The sequence below is a fragment of the Gorilla gorilla genome, chromosome 20, assembly GCF_029281585.2.
Source record: "Gorilla gorilla gorilla isolate KB3781 chromosome 20, NHGRI_mGorGor1-v2.1_pri, whole genome shotgun sequence".
NCBI lineage: Eukaryota > Metazoa > Chordata > Mammalia > Primates > Hominidae > Gorilla > Gorilla gorilla.
In genome coordinates this window covers 68,078,862-68,097,341 of record NC_073244.2, presented here as the reverse complement: position 1 = coordinate 68,097,341, position 18,480 = coordinate 68,078,862, and the positions used below count along the sequence as shown (strand labels likewise).

The following is an 18,480-nucleotide window of genomic DNA, read 5'->3' as shown; positions in this document are numbered from 1 at the left end:
GTGGCGCAATCTCGGCTCACTGCAACTTCTGCCTCCTGGGTTCGAGCGATTCTCCTGCCTCAGCCTCCCGAGTAGCTGGGACTACAGGCGCATGCCATCACGCACAGCTAATTTTTCCATTTTTAATAGAGATGGGGTTTCACCATGTTGGCCAGGATGGTCTCGAACTCCTGATTTCATGATCTGCCCCCGCCTTGGCCTCCTAAAATGCTGGGATTACAGGTGTGAGCCACCACCGCGCCCAGCCCTGCATCAGATCTTTGCTTCAATTCCAGCCCCACTTGAACGTAAAACTGTGCAACAGCTGTGGAAAACAGTACAGAGGTTCCTAAAAAAAATATTAAAATAGAGCTACCGTAGGACCTAGCAATCCTACATCTGGGTATATACCCGGAAGAACTGAGATCAGGATGTGGAAGAGGTGTTTGGTCTCCCACGCTCACTGTGGCATTTTCATAATAGCTCAGATCTGGAAAACTTACATGTCCATCCATGGACGAACAAAGAACATGTGATACATACGTTAACGGAATATTACTCGTCCTTAGAGGAGGATGTTCTACCGTTTTTGACAGCGTGGATGAACCTGGAGGATATTATGTTAGGTGAGCTATACCAGTCACAGAAGGACAAATACTGCAAAATGCTGCATGAGTCTACTTTTTTTTTTTTTTTTTTGGAGACGGAGTCTCTATCTCCCAGGCTGGAGTGCAGTGGCATGATCTTGGCTCACTGCAACCTCTGCCTCCCAAATTCAAGTGATTTTCCTGCCTCAGCCTCCCAAGTAGCTGAGATTACAGGTGCCCACCACCATGTCTGGCTAATTTTTGTACTTTTTAGTAGAGATGGGGTTTCACCATGTTGGCCAGGCTGGTCTCGAACTCCTGACCTCAAGTGATCCACCCACCTTGGCCTCCCAAAGTGCTGGGATGACAGGCGTGAGCCACCAACACACTTGGCTCATGATTCTACTTTGAAATGTCTAAAATAGCAGAAAGTAGAGTGGAGGCTGCCGGGGGCCTGGGGAGCAGGGGAGATGGAGTTATCGTTTCATGGGCATGAAGGGTCAGTGATGTGAGATGAAAAAGTTCTAGAGATCCGCTGTACAATGTCGTGCCTGTAGTTAATATTGTATCGTACACCTAAAAATTGGAGCAATTAGTCTCCCGTCCGCTGGCAGTCATCTCCTGTCTGAGTTTATACCTTCCCACGTGTCTGAGTGTATACCTTCCCATGTTTGTGAACAGGGAGCTAACCTCATGGGTTTGCCCTGAAGAATAAAAGAAAAATAGAGGCCGGGTGCGGTGGCTCACACCTGTCATCCCGGCACTTTGGGAGGCTGAGGCAGGAGGATCACAAGGTCAGGAGTTCGAGACCAGCCTGGCCAATATGGTGAAACCCCATCTCTACTAAAAATACAAAAGTTAGCTGGGTGTGGTGGTGGGCAACTGTACTCCAGCTACCAGAGAGGCTGAAGCAGAAGAATTGCTTGAACCTGTGAGGTGGAGGTTGCAGTGAGCTGAGATCGCACCACTGCACTCCAGCATGGGTGACAGAGCCAGACTCCGTCTCAAAAAAAAAAAAAAGAAAGAAAAAAAGTGAATGGAAAGTATAGCACAGGGTAGCTGTGAACACAAGTAGCTGTGACTTTTTATGACATGTAAATTTCCCATCTCAGTGCTTAGCCTGTGGCTGTGCACATTTTCAGCCAATCTACAGGAAAATTGCCCAGACTGTGACTCCCCTTGGCTGTGGAAAGAACAAGGTAACGGGCAAGCTGTTCTTTCTTTCTGCACTAACATGAGCTCACCTCCTAAAAAGCAAGCATTTGTACTTGTTTTCCAACCAAGGGTAGCTGCCGTGTTATCAAGGCCTTAGCACACAGCAGGTGCTGTGCCAGACCTCTTCCATGTGAGAATTTTTTTTTTTTTTTTTTGAGACGGAGTCTCACTCTGTCACCCAGGCTGGAGCGCAGTGGTGCCATCTTGGCTCACTGCAACCTCCGCCCGCGGGGTTCCAGCAATTCTCCTGCCTCAGCCTCCCGAGTAGCTGGGATTAAAGGCACCCACCACCACGCCCCACTAATTTTTGTATTTTTAGCAGAGATGGGGTTTCACTATGTTGGCCAGGCTGGTCTCGAACTCCTGACCTAATGTGATCCACCTGCCTCAGCCTCCCAAAGTGCTAGGATTACAGGCATGAGCCACCACACACAGCCCCATGTGATAATTTGAGGCTTTTTTTTTTATTTTTTGAGATGGAGTCTCACTCTGTTGCCCAGGCTGGAGTGCAGTGGCGTGATCTCGGCTCACTGCAACCTCCGCCTCCTGGGTTCAGGCAATTCTCCTGCCTCAACGTCCTGAGTAGCTGGGATTACAGGTGTGCGCCACCATGCCTGGCTAATGTTTGTACTTTTAGTAGAGATGGGGTTTCACTGTGTTGGCCAGGCTGGTCTCGAACTCCTGACCTCGTGATCCACCCACCTCAGCCCCCCAAAGTGCTGGGATTACAAGCATGATCCACTGCACCCAGCCTGTCCACAGACAGGGTCTTACTTTGTTGCCCAGGCTGGTCTCAAAAACCTGGCCTCGAGCAATCCTCGTCCACCCAGCCTGTCCACATTCGTCACTGCTGTGTTCTGGGTCATAGGAGAATGACACTGAGACAGTCCAGCAAAGTGTGTTTTCTAGACCTGCACTATTCAGTAAGCATCAGCTACATGTGACTATTTAAATACAAATGAGGCCGGGCACAGCAGCTTATACCTATAACCCAGCACTTTGGGAGGCCAAGGCAGGTGACTCACCTGAGGTCAGGAGTTCAAGATCAGCCTGGCCAACATGGTGAAACCCTGTCTCTACAAAAAATACAAAAATTAGCCAGGTATGGTGGCGCATGCCTATAATCCCAGCTACTTGGGAGGCTGAGTCAGGAGAATCGCTTGAACCCGGGAGGCAGAGGTTGCAGTGAGCAAAGATCATGCTGCTGTACTCCAGCCTTGGTGACACAGTGAGACTCTGTCTCAAAAAAAGAAAAAAAATACAAACGAGTTGAAATGGAGTGAGATGAGTTTCACCTCCACAGTCTCACTCACCACGTTTCAGATGCTCAACAGGCTTATGAGGCTGGTGGCTGTCCTACTGGACAAGGCACATGGAGTATTTCCATCACAGAACCCTCTACTGGACAGCACAGCCCTGGACCCCATACCAAATAAGCAGTCCACAAACCTGAGCGGTCACATTGATGGGAGGGGCTTGCTGATGCCTGTAATCCCAGCACTTTGGGAGGCTGAGGCGGGTGCATCACCTGAGGTCAGGAGTTCGAGACCAGCCTGGCCAACGTGGCGAAATCCCGTCTCTACTAAAATTACAAAAACTAGCTGGGCTTGGTGGTGTGCACCTGTAGTCCCAGCTACTCGGGAGCCTGAGGCAGGAGAATCACTTGAGCCTGGGAGGTGGAGTTTGCAGTGAGCCGAGATAGTGCCACTGCACTCCAGCCTGGCGACAGAGTGAGACTCTGACTCAAAATAATAAAATAAACCACATATTCCTGGGTTTCAGCCCCAGAGCCTTTCCTTTAGAGTCTTAGGTGGGGCCCTGTATTGTGAAAGACCTTTCCCAGGTGTGGACAATGCGCCAGATTCCGGTCCTGGCATTTTAGCCAGCTGGACGTCATCTGGGCCATTCATCCTGAAAGAATTCTCTGGGACCTTGAAGTTCCTGGAAGTCACATCAAGTCCCAGCAGTAGGGACACAGAGCTCAGCACATGGCATAGGATAAAACTGCCCGGGGTACTCACCATAGAGTAACCACAGGACATGCCTCAGCGGACTCATCTCTTGGGAAGATCCCTTTGACATCCACCCGAATTTTCCGCAAATACGGACAGTGCTGGAGGCAGAAGGAAGATGCTATCAAGTCCAGGTTCTGGTTAATCGGAAGCCACACTTCTTGGAAGCCGTTTAATGCCAAGCGAACAAACTCTTTGTCTTGAGTCTCGAAAAGACAGTGGAAGGCGTCCAGGGTGTCTCCTGGGGCGGTGGCGTTAGGCTGCTGACCCAACAGAGAGACCCAGTGCAGAAGCTTCTGCTTCACCCCCAGGGGAACGGGACAGCCCAGCAGGACCTCCAGTGGCCTCCTTATGTCTTCGCTCACGAGGCCAAACAAGAAACGCTTCATCCAAAGCGAGTGGATATGGAAGCCTGCCTGTTTAAGCTCCATGGGCCTCTTTGTCTTCTCAATGTACAGAGGGCAGAGAGCTGGCTCGATTTCCAGGCCCTCTAACACGTAGTACAAGGCGGCACAGAAGTCCTGGAGACTGAGGTGGAAGAAGGTGTAGTACTCCTCACAGTGGCTGTCTGGGAGAAGGATGTTCATGTGAAACAGAGCACGGAGCTCAGACTCCCCGAGTCCTTGCACCATGAGGTCGTCACTGTCAAACACAGACTTCCTATTCCACACTCCCTCCACAGCCATACGGCAGAAGCGCTTCAGGACAACTCTTTCCTCCAGATTGAGACAGCGCCGGACCACGCCTCGAGGGGTGAGCTGATGAAACACAAAAGCTGCGTACAAGCCTGTGAGCGTTTGGTTGAAGGGGGCGACGCTCTCCCCCACCACGTCCTGCAGCTGCAGAGCCACGCAGATCAGAGAGCCCACGGCGGGGACCTGGCACTGGTCGAACAGCTTACGGTTGTTCATTATCGCACGCAACCCTTGTGTCTTCTGATGCTCACCAATCCCGCGCTCAAGGAGCAAGTGGATTCTTTGTTCCCCGGAGATTCCTCTAACTAACAGGTAACGGGGGGACACGACCTCTGACTTGAGCTTCTCTATGCCCACGTCTCTGACGGTGGCGATCAGGAAGGACTCAGGGAGCAGGACTTTCCTCAGCAGACTGCGTATGAGGATGAACGGGGGCTGCTTCTCAGCCCAGTCTTTGCAGAGCTTTGTGTCATTGTTGAGGACAGAGCCCAGGTCATCGAAACCGTCAATGATGAACAACAGCCTTTCTGGTCGGGACATGATCTCCGTCACTGGAGCCTGGGAGTCTGGCCACTCCCTGGAGATGAACTCTGTGACACTGCTTTCCTTCTTCCGCTGCATCTCTCTAACGGGGAGGAAGAAGACGTAGGAGAACATTCCCTGGTAGAGTCCACCTTGTGCCCAGCACAGCACAATCCTTCTGGCTAGAGCCGATTTCCCAATTCCTGACTTTCCGTGCAGAACCACCGTGCGAGGCCGGAAGCCCCGCTGGTCTGAATTAAAAGCACCAGCCAACGTTTGCATTTCCGGCCAGTCAGCAGCAGTTTTTTCAAAACTACGACGTACATCCTGCTCCTCAGCGAATTTGGTCATCACGTGACTCTTGTAGTCCCATGTGTCACCTCCATGTCCTGAAGTCAGAGAGGGTAGAATGAAAATCAGGAAACAGACCAGGCAGTGGCTCGCACCTGTCATCCCAGCACTTTGGGAGGTCAAGATGGGCATATCACCTGAGGTCAGGAGTTTGAGACCAGCCTGGTCAATGGCAAAGCCCTGTCTCTAATAAATACAAAAATTAGCTAGTCATGGTAGTTGGCACCTGTAGTCCCCAGCTACTCAGGAGGCTGAGGCAGGAGAATTGCTTGAACCCGGGAGATGGAAGTTGCAGTGAGCTGAGATTACACCACTGCACTCCAGCCTGGTGACAGAGCGAGACTCCATCTCAAAATAAAAATAAAAATAAATCGGGAAACAAAATTTGAAGCCAGTCTTTTTTTTTTTTTTTTTTTGAGACGGAGTCTTGCTCTGTCACCCAGGCTGGAGTGCAGTGGCACAATCTCAGCTCACTGCAAGCTCCGCCTCCTGGGTTCACCCCATTCTCCTGCCTCAACCTCCTGAGTAGCTGGGACTACAGGCGCCCACCACCACGCCCAGCTAATTTTCTGTATTGTTAGTAGAGACGGGGTTTCACCGTGTTAGCCAGGATGGTCTCAATCTCCTGACCTAGCGATGTGCCCACCTCAGCCTCCCAAAGTGCTGGGATTAAGGCATAAACCACTGTGCCCAGCTGAAGCCAATCTGAATTTTAGTAAAAATATACCTCACAGAAACCCTGGACCGAGCATCAGTGGGGCCTGAGTCAGCCTCCAGACATGGGTCTTCTTTCTTCCTAGCCAGGTGCTGAGAACACGCTCATTCTTCATTCCCTACTTTAAAGGCCTCAAAAGCTTCTTAACAATCTACGAAATAGCTCTGCTTCCCTTGTTCAACCCGATGTCCCTTTTTGCACTGGGGACCTGATGGGTTACACTGTATTTGCTGATGGTCTCCCCCCGTAGAATCTAAACATGGACTTTCTTACTCACTCTTGGACCTCCAGTATTTATGACAGTGCCTGGCACTCTGTGGGAAATCAAGTATTTGTTAAATGAATGATGTATGCCAACATATGTAGCCTTGGGGAGGGGAAGGGGAACTTGAGGGAGCCACGGATGCATGTACCATGGCCCCAAGTTCTACACCTGTAGGACAGGTGTGCCCCTCCTGTTCCATCCCTTGGTTTCCCCCACGCAACGGGGGAATCCTGCTGTACATAAAGAGGGGAATGGCCGGATGTGGTGGCTCACCCCTGTAATCCCAGCACTTTGGGAGGCCGAGGCAGGCGGATCACGAGGTCAGGAGATTGAGACCATCCTGGCTAACACAGTGAAACCCCGTCTCTACTAAAAATACGAAAAAAAAAAAAAATTAGCCAGATGTGTTGGCAGGCACCTGTAATCCCAGCTACTTGAGAGGCTGAGGCAGGAGAATGGCATGAACCCAGGAGGCAGAGCTTGCAGTGAGCCGAGATTGCGCCACTGCACTCCAGCCTGGGCGACAGAGCAAGACTCCATCTCAAAAAAAAAAAAAAAAAAAAAGAGAAAGAGAGAGAAGGGAGCACGTTCCTTGAGGTCAGACAGATCCTGCCTGGAACCCAAGCTCTACGGTACAGCACTGATCCCCAACCTTTTTGGCACCAGGGACCGGTTTTGTGGAAGACAATTTTTCCACACACCAGGGTGGAAGGCGGTGGTTTTGAGATGATTCAAGCACATTACGTTTATTGTGCACTTTATTATGATTACATTGTAATATATAATGAAATAATCATACAACTCACCAAAATGTAGGATCAGTGGGAGCCTGAGCTTGTTTTCCTACAACTAGATGGTCCCATCTATGGGTGATGGAGACACTGACAGATCATCAGGCATTAGATTCTCATAAGGAGCATGCAACCCAGATCCCTCGCATGTGCAGTTCACAATAGGGCTCATGCTCCTGTAAGAACCAAATGCCGCATCTGATCTGACAGGAGGCAGAGCTCAGGTGGTGACATGAGTCATGGGCAGCAGCTGTAAATACAGATGAAGCTTTGCTCCCTCCTGCTATACTGCCCGGTTCCTAAGAGGCCACCCTACAAGTCCATGGCCTGGGGGTTGGGGACCCCTGCTGTAGAGCATCTGTGTGATTTGATACAAGCTGCTGTTCAGTTTCCCCACCTGATGAAGATTTTTTTTTTTTTTTGAGACACAGTTGCACTCTGTTGCCCAGGCTGGAGTGCAGCAGCGTGATCTTGGCTCACTGCAGCCTCCACCTCCCAGGTTCAAGCAATTCTCCACCCTCAACCTCTCAAGTAGCTGGGATTACAGGTGCCTGCCACCATGCTCAGCTAATTTTGTGTGTGTGTGTGTGTATGTATATATATGTGTATATATACATATATACGTACACATATGCATATATGTATATACGTACACATATGCATATATGTATATACGTACACATATGCATATATGTATATACGTACACATATGCATATATGTATATACGTACACATATGCATATATGTATATACGTACACATATGCATATATGTATATACGTACACATATGCATATATGTATATACGTATACATATGTATACCTATATGTACATATACGTATATATGTTATATATACACACATATACACATATATATACACATATATATATTTGCTCTTTTTTTTTTTTTTTAAGCAGAGATGAGGTTTCACCATGTTGGCCAGGCTGGTGTTGAACTCCTGACCTCAAGTGATCCACCCACTTCGGCCTCCCAAGTGCTCGGGTTACAGGCGTGAGCCACTGTGCCTGGCCCACCTGATAAAGATTTAAGAATATGCATTCAACATTAGCACGGGGCCTGAAAATGTGAAAAAATGAAACTTATCACAAACTATCATTATTTTATACCACCTGACATTTATCACAAACTTCAACTCTTTTATGCATTTAGTTTTTGTCAGCCCCTAGCTTATAATGTAAGCTCCATGAGAAAAATACCTTGTCTTTTTGCCTCAATAGTTCTAGCCTCTTCAGCCTCTGATATCTGATAGGTACTCAATGAACGTGAAAAAGATTCATATCCTGGGACCTTAAGTTTACTGGTACTACCATTTACCTTAAAAAGGCAGCAAGAGTCTCTCTGCACAAATGTGTAATACAATTACTAACTGTATGCAAAGTCTCCACATAAAAATTCTAGAACTTACACTTCATTGTAGTTGTATCCTCTGAATCAGTCCAAGATGGGTTCCAGGACATCCCCAAATGACATCAAAATCTCCAGATACTCAAGTCCCTGATATAAAATGGTATAACTGCATATAACCTACGCACATCCTCCCATGTAGTTTAAGTCATCTCTAGGCTGCTTATAATATCTAACACGATGTCTACACATTGCTTCATTTGTGTGGATTCTTCCCATGTAGGTTAAGTCATCTCTAGGCTACTTAAAATATCTAACACGACGTCTACACATTGCTTCAATTTGTGGGGACTCAACGCACCGCTCAGCATGTGGCAAATTCGGATTTCGCTTTTTGGAACTTTGTGGAGTTTTCCTGAATATTTTTGATCGATGGTTAGTTGAATCCATGGACACAGAACCCGTGGAAACGGAGGGCTGTCTGTCGTCCACATCAGGGGAAGCCATGAACAGACCCGTGTTAAAACCACGGGAAGCACACCTTAAGACTAGAACCTCTATTTGCTGAGCTCAGACCGACCTGCTGTCCTCAGAGGACTGGCTGTGCCACTGGAATGTAGGTTTTTACAGAGGGAGGGAAACCCCAGGAAGCCAGTCTGCATTCAAACTCAGGCCTCCCTCAGTTCTTCCTCAAACACCTCTTTTTCTATGGATTAAATTATCACATCTATACTTCAGGGCTCCAATCCTCTCCTTCGTGAGGGCTTCTTTCCTAAAATTCCAGACTCGTGTGTCTAACTCGCCCCCTTAAGGGGTCACAGGACCCAAATTCAAAGCATCAAAAACTCATCTTTTGTCTCACTGGGTGCAGTGGCTCACGCCTGTAATCCCAGCACTCTGGGAGGCCGAGGCAGGTGGATCACCTGAGGTTGAGAGTTCGAGACCAGCCTGACCAATATGGACAAACCCCATCTTTCTACTAAAAATACAAAATTAGCCGGGTGTGGTGGCACATGCCTGTAATCCCAGCTACTCGGGAGGCTGAGGCAGGAGCATCGCTTGAACCTGGGAGGCGGAGGTTGCAGTGAGCTGAGATAGCGCCATTGCACTCCAGCCTGGACAACAAGAGCTAAACTCAGTCTCAAAACAAAAAACAAAAAACCTCATCTTTTACTTCTAACTAAAAATATTCTCTCATAGGTTTTTTCTAAGTGATAACAAGAAAAAATGTTGTGTCTGTGATCCTACTTTGGAGCAGATGCTGAGCTCATTGTTTTTCTTGTTTTACATAAATTTAATTGTAGCTTCCCATCAATCCGGTATATGGTAATTTGTTCATTTATATAGTAGGGATTGGCTGGGCATAGTGGCTCATCCCTGTAATCCTAGTGCATTGGGATGCTGAGATGGGCAGATCACTTGAGGGCAGGAGTTCAAGACCAGCCTGGACAACATAGCGAGACCCCTGCCCCCCTTTCTATAACAAATATGAAAATTGGCCAGATGTTGTAACATATGCCTCATTTCTAGCTACTTAGGAGGCTGAGGCAGGAGGATTGCTTCAGCCTAGGAGTTAGGGGCTGCAGTGAGCTGTGATTGTGCCACTGTACTTCAGCCTGGGTGACACAACAAGACCCTGTTTCAAAAAAGGGGTGGAGTGGAAAGTGTATCTCCCCTTACTAGGTTAGCGTGAAGGTGTCTTGACAATCAAAATGTGGAGAACAGTGCCTAGACCAGAGTAATTATTCTAAAAATGTCACCAATATTTGTGTATATTATTCGTCCCAATTTAAAGTTGACAACACTGGCAACCATTAGTTTTTCAAATATTGGTTGAGTGAATGATTATGTAGCTCACACAGGATCGACATTACATTGCACAGGTGGGATAATAGCCCAGCTTGAAGCTGTCTCAGAGCTCAAAATGTTAGTCATTGACTCCTGGCATCACCACCCACCAGATCGTTCCAGAAGAAAGGTGAGAGCAATTCCCAGAGCCCCTTTTTTCAGAACTCTGCCAATCACCAATTCCAGTTAGCTTTATATCTTCAATATCTCATGCTAGTCAAGTCACTTCTTTCCATCACTGCCTCCTAGGACATGAGTGTTCAGGGAGCACTGTTAACAGCCCCAAAGTGAGAAAAAAGCCAAATTCCCACGAACTGAACAGATGAAGAAAACGGGGTCTTTCCATACAATGGATAATTATTCAGCAACAAAAACGAAGTGCTGATAGACACTGGAACACGGGATTTGGAACTTCATGCCGAGTGAAACATGCCAGTCACGGAAAACTACGTATCATATGATTCCATCTACATGACCGATCTGGAATCGGAGAGTTTAGAGATACAAAGTAAATTAGTGGTTGTCCAGAGTTTTGAGGGAGAGGAAATTGGTGACTGCAAAAGGGTATGGGGTTTCTTTTTGGGAGAAAAAAATGTTTTGGAATTAGTGATGACAGCTGGATAACTGAATAGACTAAAAATAATTGAATCATATACTTCAGGAGGGTCAACTTTATGGTATATAAAATCCTAATTATATCTCAACAAAAAAGCCTCAATCAACAGTTTCTCAGGGAAGCCTGCTCTTACATCTTTGGCTGTTTAATCATCATCCTGCAAAGTTATAGCGCTTTAGACTCATCTTCATTCCATAAGGTTTAGCTAATGTTTAAGTCTGGATGATAAATGCCATGAAGACAGCTGGGCACAGTGGCAAATGCCTGTAATCCCAGAACTTTGGGAGGCTGAGGTGGGCAGATCACAAGATCAGGAGTGCGAGACCGACCTGGCCAATATGGTGAAACCCCATCTCTACTAAAAATACAAAAATTAGTCGGGCGTGGTGTCAGGCCTGTAATCCCAGCTACTCGGGAGGCTGAGGCAGAAGAATCGCTTGAACCCAGGAAGCAGACGTTTCAGTGAGCTGAGATTGTGCCACTGCACTCCAGCCTGGTCAACAGAGAGAGACTCCTTCTCAAAAAAAAAAAAAAATGCCATGAAGGCAAGACATGTTTTTCTTACCACTGTAATTCCAGCACAATTCTTCAATGGCAGGTATTCATGCACATATTAGTTGATAGAAGGAATTACGAAAATAATTACTGCCACTTAAGTTTGAAGAAAGCATTTGACTACTCTTGGTCCTATGTTTAGCATCCATCAAAAAAATCTGTGATTGATTCGAGTCCCCTAGAATTATGGGTTCTTTAGAATTTTGTCTTCATAGTATCTGACTGTAGATAATCACAGTAAACGTGCATAGCTCTATCCATGGTACTGATCAAGAGCTTGAAGGGAAGGGGTTGACACCAGAGACAAATGAGAATGAAGAAAGGCAATCTAAACTACTTACACTTCTTTCACCCAACTTTCTTCCAGGAGGGCAACCAAGGAATAAATCTATTTTCCTCACCTTGTTCTTCTGTCTCTGCTGCTGTGGCACCTTCTTGTTCCATAGCTTGTGAAATTTCTGCAAAAGAAGAATGAATTCCAACATACTTGTGTTTATTACTCGAGTCAGAGATGTCAGACACCCCCAAGATAAGCTTAGTCATGCCATATTTAATTTTCTGGCCAGTTGAAAACATGGCAATCACTGTCTCAGCTAGAAGACAGAGTGCACTAGTACAATGAGCACTAATTCAAAGCTTGAGGGTGAGGGTCCCAGGCTCATTTCTCCTTGAAGAGACTTGCACAAGTTATTAAAATGAGGGGTAGGTCAGGCGTGGTGGCTCATGCCTGTAATCCCAGCACTTTGGGAGGCCGAGGTGGGCAGATCACGAGGTCAAGAGTTCAAGACCAGTTTGGCCAATATGGTGAAACCCCATCTCTACTAAAAATACAAAAATTAGTCGGGCACAGTGGCAGGTGCCTGTAATCCCAGCTACTCGGGAGGCTGAGACAGAAGAATCGCTTGAACCTGGGAGGCAGAGGTTGCACTGAGCCGAGATCCCGCCACTGCACTCCAGCTTGGGTGACACAGCGAGACTCCTTCTCAAAAAAAAAAAAAAATGCCATGAAGGCAAGACATGTTTTTCTTACCACTGTAATTCCAGCACAATTCTTCAATGGCAGGCATTCACGTACATATTAGTTGGTAGAAGGAATTACGAAAATAATTACTGCCACTTAAGTTTGAAGAAAGCATTTGACTACTCTTGGCCATATGTTTAACATCCATCAAACAAAGTTGTGATTGATTCGAGTCCCCTAGAATTATGGGTTCTTTAGAATTTTGTCTTCATAGTATCTGACTGTAGATAATCACAGTAAATGTGCATAGCTCTATCCATGGTACTGATCAAGAGCTTGAAGGGAAGGGGTTGACACCAGAGACAAATGAGAATGAAGAAAGGCAATCTAAACTACATACCCTTGAAATCTAAACTACTTACACTTCTTTCACCCAACTTTCTTCCAGGAGGGCAACCAAGGAATAAATCTATTTTCCTCACCTTTTTCTTCTGTCTCTGCTGCTGTGGCACCTTCTTGTTCCATAGCTTGTGAAATTTCTGCAAAAGAAGAATGAATTCCAACATACTTGTGTTTATTATTCGAGTCAGAGATGTCAGACACCCCCGAGATAAGCTTAGTCATGCCATATTCATTTTCTGGCCAGTTGAAAATATGGCAACCACTGGCTCAGCTAGAAGACAGAGTGCACTAGTACAATGAGCACTAATTCAAAGCTTGAGGGTGAGGGTCCTAGGCTCATTTCTCCTTGAAGAGACTTGCACAAGTTATTAAAATGAGGGGTAGGTCGGGCATGGTGACTCATGCCTGTAATCCCAGCACTTCGGGAGGCCGAGGTGGGCAGATCACGAGGTCATGAGTTCGAGACCAGCTTGGCTAATATGGTGAAACCCCATCTCTACTAAAAATACAAAAATTAGTCAGGCACGGTGGCAGGTGCCTGTAATCCCAGCTACTCGGGAGGCTGAGACAGAAGAATCGCTTGAACCTGGGAGGCAGAGGTTGCACTGAGCCGAGATCCCGCCACTGCACTCCAGCTTGGGTGACACAGCGAGACTCCTTCTCAAAAAAAAAAAAATGCCATGAAGGCAAGACATGTTTTTCTTACCACTGTAATTCCAGCACAATTCTTCAATGGCAGGTATTCATGTACATATTAGTTGGTAGAAGGAATTACGAAAATAATTACTGCCACTTAAGTTTGAAGAAAGCATTTGACTACTCTTGGCCATATGTTTAACATCCATCAAACAAAGTTGTGATTGATTCGAGTCCCCTAGAATTATGGGTTCTTTAGAATTTTGTCTTCATAGTATCTGACTGTAGATAATCACAGTGAACTTGTGTAGCTCTATCTATGGTACTGATCAAGAGCTTGAAGGGAAGGGGTTGACACCAGAGACAAATGAGAATGAAAAAAGGCAATCTAAACTACATACCCTTGAAATCTAAACTACTTACACTTCTTTCACCCAACTTTTTTCCAGGAGGGCAACCAAGGAATAAATCTATTTTCCTCACCTTTTTCTTCTGTCTCTGCTGCTGTGGCAGCTTCTTGTTCCATAGCTTGTGAAATTTCTGCAAAAGAAGAATGAGTTCCAATATATTTGTGTTTATTATTCGAGTCAGAGATGTCAGACACCCCCAAGATAAGCTTAGTCATGCCATATTTAATTTTCTGGCCAGTTGAAAACATGGCAACCACTGTCTCAGCTAGAAGACAGAGTGCTCTAGTACAATGAGCACTAATTCAAAGCTTGAGGGTGAGGGTCCCAGGCTCATTTCTCCTTGGAGAGCCTTGCACAAGTTATTAAAATGAAGGGTAGGTTGGGCGTGGTGGTTCGCGCCTGTAATCCCAGCACTTTGGGAGGCCGAGGCGGGCAGATCACCAGAGGTCAGGGGTTCGAGACCAGCCTCACCAATATGATGAAACCCCATCTCTACTAAAAAATACAAAAATTAGCCAGGGATGGTGGCACATGCCTGTAATCCCAGCTACTCAGGAGGCTGAAGCAGGAGAATAACTTGAACTTTGGAGGCAGAGGTTGCAGTAAGCTGAGATCATGCCACTGCACTCCAAAAATAATAATAATACAAAAATTAAATGAGGGGCAAAACCTACAGTTAAGAATTAAGGATCTTAGGATCTTAGAGCCAGATTTTGTGGTACATGCCTGTAGTCCCAGCTACTTGGGAGGCTGAGGCAGGAGAATCACTTGAGTCCAGCAGTTTGAGGCTGTAGTGAGCTACGGCTGTGCTTGTGGATAGCCACTGCATTGTAGTCTCAGCAATACAGCAAAACTCTCTCTCTTAAAAAAAGAATTGGATTTGAATTAGACACAGGATTCAAATGTGAGTTGTCATAAACTATTTGTAAGATCTTCATCAAGTTACTGAAGTTAAATGTTTCTGTATGCTCATCTAGAAAAGCAAAGAAATTGTTCTTATGTTGTCGAGTTGCTGTGGAGATGATTTGGTAGGGTAATAACACAGCCTCTGCATATAGCAGCTACCACTGACTGAGAATAACCACTATATATATTTATCAGGAAACAGTTACCATGTGAGGCTAAATACAAATTCATCTTAGGATATACGAGAATAGATCTGCCATTTTAAAGAACAATCATTAGGGTGGTCTTTGTCTTGTCAATTAGAGAAAAATTATAGATTTTTTAAAATCACAAACAGAATAAAAACCATTTAAGGATTTTTAAGCATGGGAGTAAAGTTACAGGTGTAAATTTTTAGATCGCCTTGGTTATTGTATGAAAAATTGATTGTATGTAAAAGTGGATTGCGTTTGAGACACAAATGAAATGCCTTTAAATACAGCAGATGGGAAGAACTGTGTAAAAATGGGTCATATATTACAGGTAGAGACCATATGATCTTCTGATTTGCTAGATATAAGGTGGAGAAAATAAATATTAAAAAATACAGCTACTCAGGAAGTTGAGGCACGAGAACTGCTTAAACCTGGGACGTGGAGGTTGCAGTGAGCCAAGATTGCGCGACTGCACTCCATCCTGGGAGACAGAGTGAGACTCCATCTCAAAACCAAACAAACAAACAAAAAATGACTAAGCTTTTGGTGTAAATGACTGGGCATATAGTGACGCTATTTACCGATATGGAAAACAGTGAAGGCAGATATCAAACGAACGCTCCACCCAACAGCAGAAAATATGCCCTTCTCAACTGCAAACAGACCTTCAAGATAGATATATCAGGCATAAAACATGCTTCAAGTTTATGTTCCTTGAAATTATACAAAGTATGCTCTCTTAACACAACGAAATAAGATTAGAAATCAGTCAGAAAATTTGAAAATTTCCAAATATATGGAAGTGAAGCCACACGATCCTCAATAGGTCAAAGGGGAAACAAAAGGGAATTAAATACCTTGAAATGAGTGGAAACAAAACACAGCAATATTTACAGCGTGTAGGTAGAGCCGTGCATAAAGGAAAATTTATAGCCATAAATGCCCAAGAAAGATCTGAAATATAACTTCCCACCTTAAAGGAGGAAAGAACCCCCTTTGGGGTTAGTGAGTAGCAAACTAACCCCAAAACAGGCAGAGAAAGGGAATAAAGAAGTAAACAAAATACAAGATGGAAATACCATAGAGAAAACAAACTTACCAGTTTGTTCTTTGAAAAGAACAAAATTGACAGACCTTTAGCCAGACTGACCAACGAAAAAAAGAGACAGCTAAAATTACTGGAGTCGGGAATGAAAGAGGGTCACAACCAACAGCCTTAAAGAAATGAAAAGGATTTTGGCCGGGCGCGGTGGCTCACGTCTGTAATCCCAGCACATTGGGAGGCCGAGGCGGGCGGATCACGAGGTCAAGAGATTGAGACCATCCTGCCTAACACGGTGAAACCCCATCTGCACTAAAAATACAAAAATTAGCTGGGCATGGTGGTGCACGCCTGTAATCCCAGCTACTTGGGAGGCTGAGGCAGGAGAATCACTTGAACCCAGGAGGCGGAGCTTGCGGTGAGCTGAGATCGCGCCACTGCACCCCAGCCTGGGCAACAGAGCAAGACTCCCTTAAAAAAATGTGGTATATATACACAATGGGTTATTCAGCCCCAAAACATACGGGAAATTCTGTCATTTGCTACAACATTGAGGAACCTAGAGGACATTATGTTAAGTGAAGTAAAGCCAGGCACAGAGAAATACCAGAGGATCTGACATGTGGAATCTAAAAATGTCGAACTCAGAATTGGAGGGTAGAACGGTGGTTACCAGAGGCTGGTGGGGCAGAGAGTGGACCGGGAAAGCTGGAAAACATTAGTCAACAGGTACAAACTTACAGCTAGACAAGAGGAGTAAGTTCTGGTATTCTATTGCACAACGTGGTGACTGGTTAATAACAATGTATATTTCAAAATAGCTAAAAGGGGATTTTAAGTGTTCTCAGCACAGCTGGGTGTGGTGGCTCAAGCTTGTAATCCCAGCACTTTGGGAGGCTGAGGCGGGTGGATCACCTGAGGTCGGGAGTTCCAGACCAGCCTGACCAACATGCAGAAACCCTGTCTCTACTAAAAATACAAAATTAGCTGGGCCTGGTGGTGCATGCCTGTAGCCCCAGCTACTTGAGAGGCTGAGGCAGAATAATCGCTTGAACCCGGGAGGCGGAGCTGGCAGTGAGCCGAGATCACACCATTGCACTCCAGCCTGGGCCACAAGAAAAGAACTCCATCTCAAAATAAATAAATAAGTAAAAATAAAATGTTCTCAGCACAAAGAATATTTGAGGTGATGGATACACTAGTTACCCTGATTTGATCATTCTACAATATATACATGTATTGAAACCTCACGCCCCATAAATATATACAATTCTTATTTTTCAGTTAAAAATAAAAAACTGTAGTGAAAATAATCGTAGTGAACACGCAAGGTTCTGTCCATGGTGCTGATCCCAAGATCTATTAGGGAAGAGGGACTCACACACCAGAGACAAATGAGGATGAAGAAAGGGAAAGTGGATTTCCCCGTCGTTTGAACTACATGGATTTCTCTCACCCAGCTTTCTTCCAGGAGGGCAACAAATGAATAGATCTATTTCATTCACCTTGTTCTTTTGTCTCTGCAGCTGTGGCACTACCTTGTTGCACAGCTTGTGAAATTCCTGCAAAAGAGAAGGGAGAAGAATAAACACAAACATACTGTGTATATTATTCAAATCAGAGATGTTGGACACCCCAGATAAACTTAGTCATGCCATAGTTAATTTTCTGACCAGTTTAGAGCACAGAACCACTGGCTCAGCACCAGGGCAGTGTGCGCCAGTAACACAAGCACTAGATTCAAGATCCGATGATTCAAAATCAAAAGCATTTCTATACACTGGCAGTAAACAAAATAAAATGAACAACGCCAGGCACAGTGGCTCACTCCTGTAATACCAGCACTTTGGGAGGCTGAGGCGGGTGAATCTTTTGAGGTCAGGGGTTTAAGACCAGCCTGGCCAACATGGTGAAACCCCGTCTCTACTAAAAATTCAAAAAAAAATTAGCCAGGCATGGTGGCGTGTGCCTGTAATCCCATCTACTGGAAGGCTGAGGCAGGAGAATTGCCTGAACCCAGGAGGCAGAGGTTGCAGTGAGCCGAGTTCACACCACTCCAGCCTGGGCAACAAGAGCGAAACTCTGTCAAAAAACAAACAAACAAACAAAACAAAACAAAAACTAAACAAACACTCCACTTATAATGGCATAGAACAAAATATTTCAGGACAAATTTAACAAATGAAATGAGAGACTTGTATCCTGAAAGCCACAAATGTAACCAAAAAAAATTAAGAAAACCCTAAATTAATAGAAAGACCACCTTGTGTCCATGGGTTGAAGACTTAATGTTGTTACTATGTCATATACCCAACATTAATCTACATGACATAATGCAATCTCATCAAAATCCCAGCTACCTTTTTTTGTTTGCAGAAATTGTAAAGCTGATTGATACTAAAAGTCACATGGA

At 45.4% G+C, this 18,480-nt stretch overlaps 1 protein-coding gene across 2 annotated transcripts in view; it reads right to left on the bottom strand.

Moving 5' to 3' along the window:
• The window catches only part of NLRP5 (NLR family pyrin domain containing 5), a 77,202-nt gene that overhangs the window by 29,768 nt on the left and 28,954 nt on the right, over positions 1-18,480 (bottom strand). For both annotated transcript variants that reach the window (XM_055370650.2, XM_055370651.2), the window contains exons 4-8: positions 17,573-17,629; positions 13,999-14,055; positions 12,960-13,016; positions 11,918-11,974; positions 3,803-5,399 (exon numbers count right to left, since the gene is read on the bottom strand). In XM_055370650.2, coding sequence (XP_055226625.1) covers positions 3,803-5,399; positions 11,918-11,974; positions 12,960-13,016; positions 13,999-14,055; positions 17,573-17,629 — 1,825 coding nt within the window. The remainder of the gene's footprint in view (positions 1-3,802; positions 5,400-11,917; positions 11,975-12,959; positions 13,017-13,998; positions 14,056-17,572; positions 17,630-18,480) is intronic.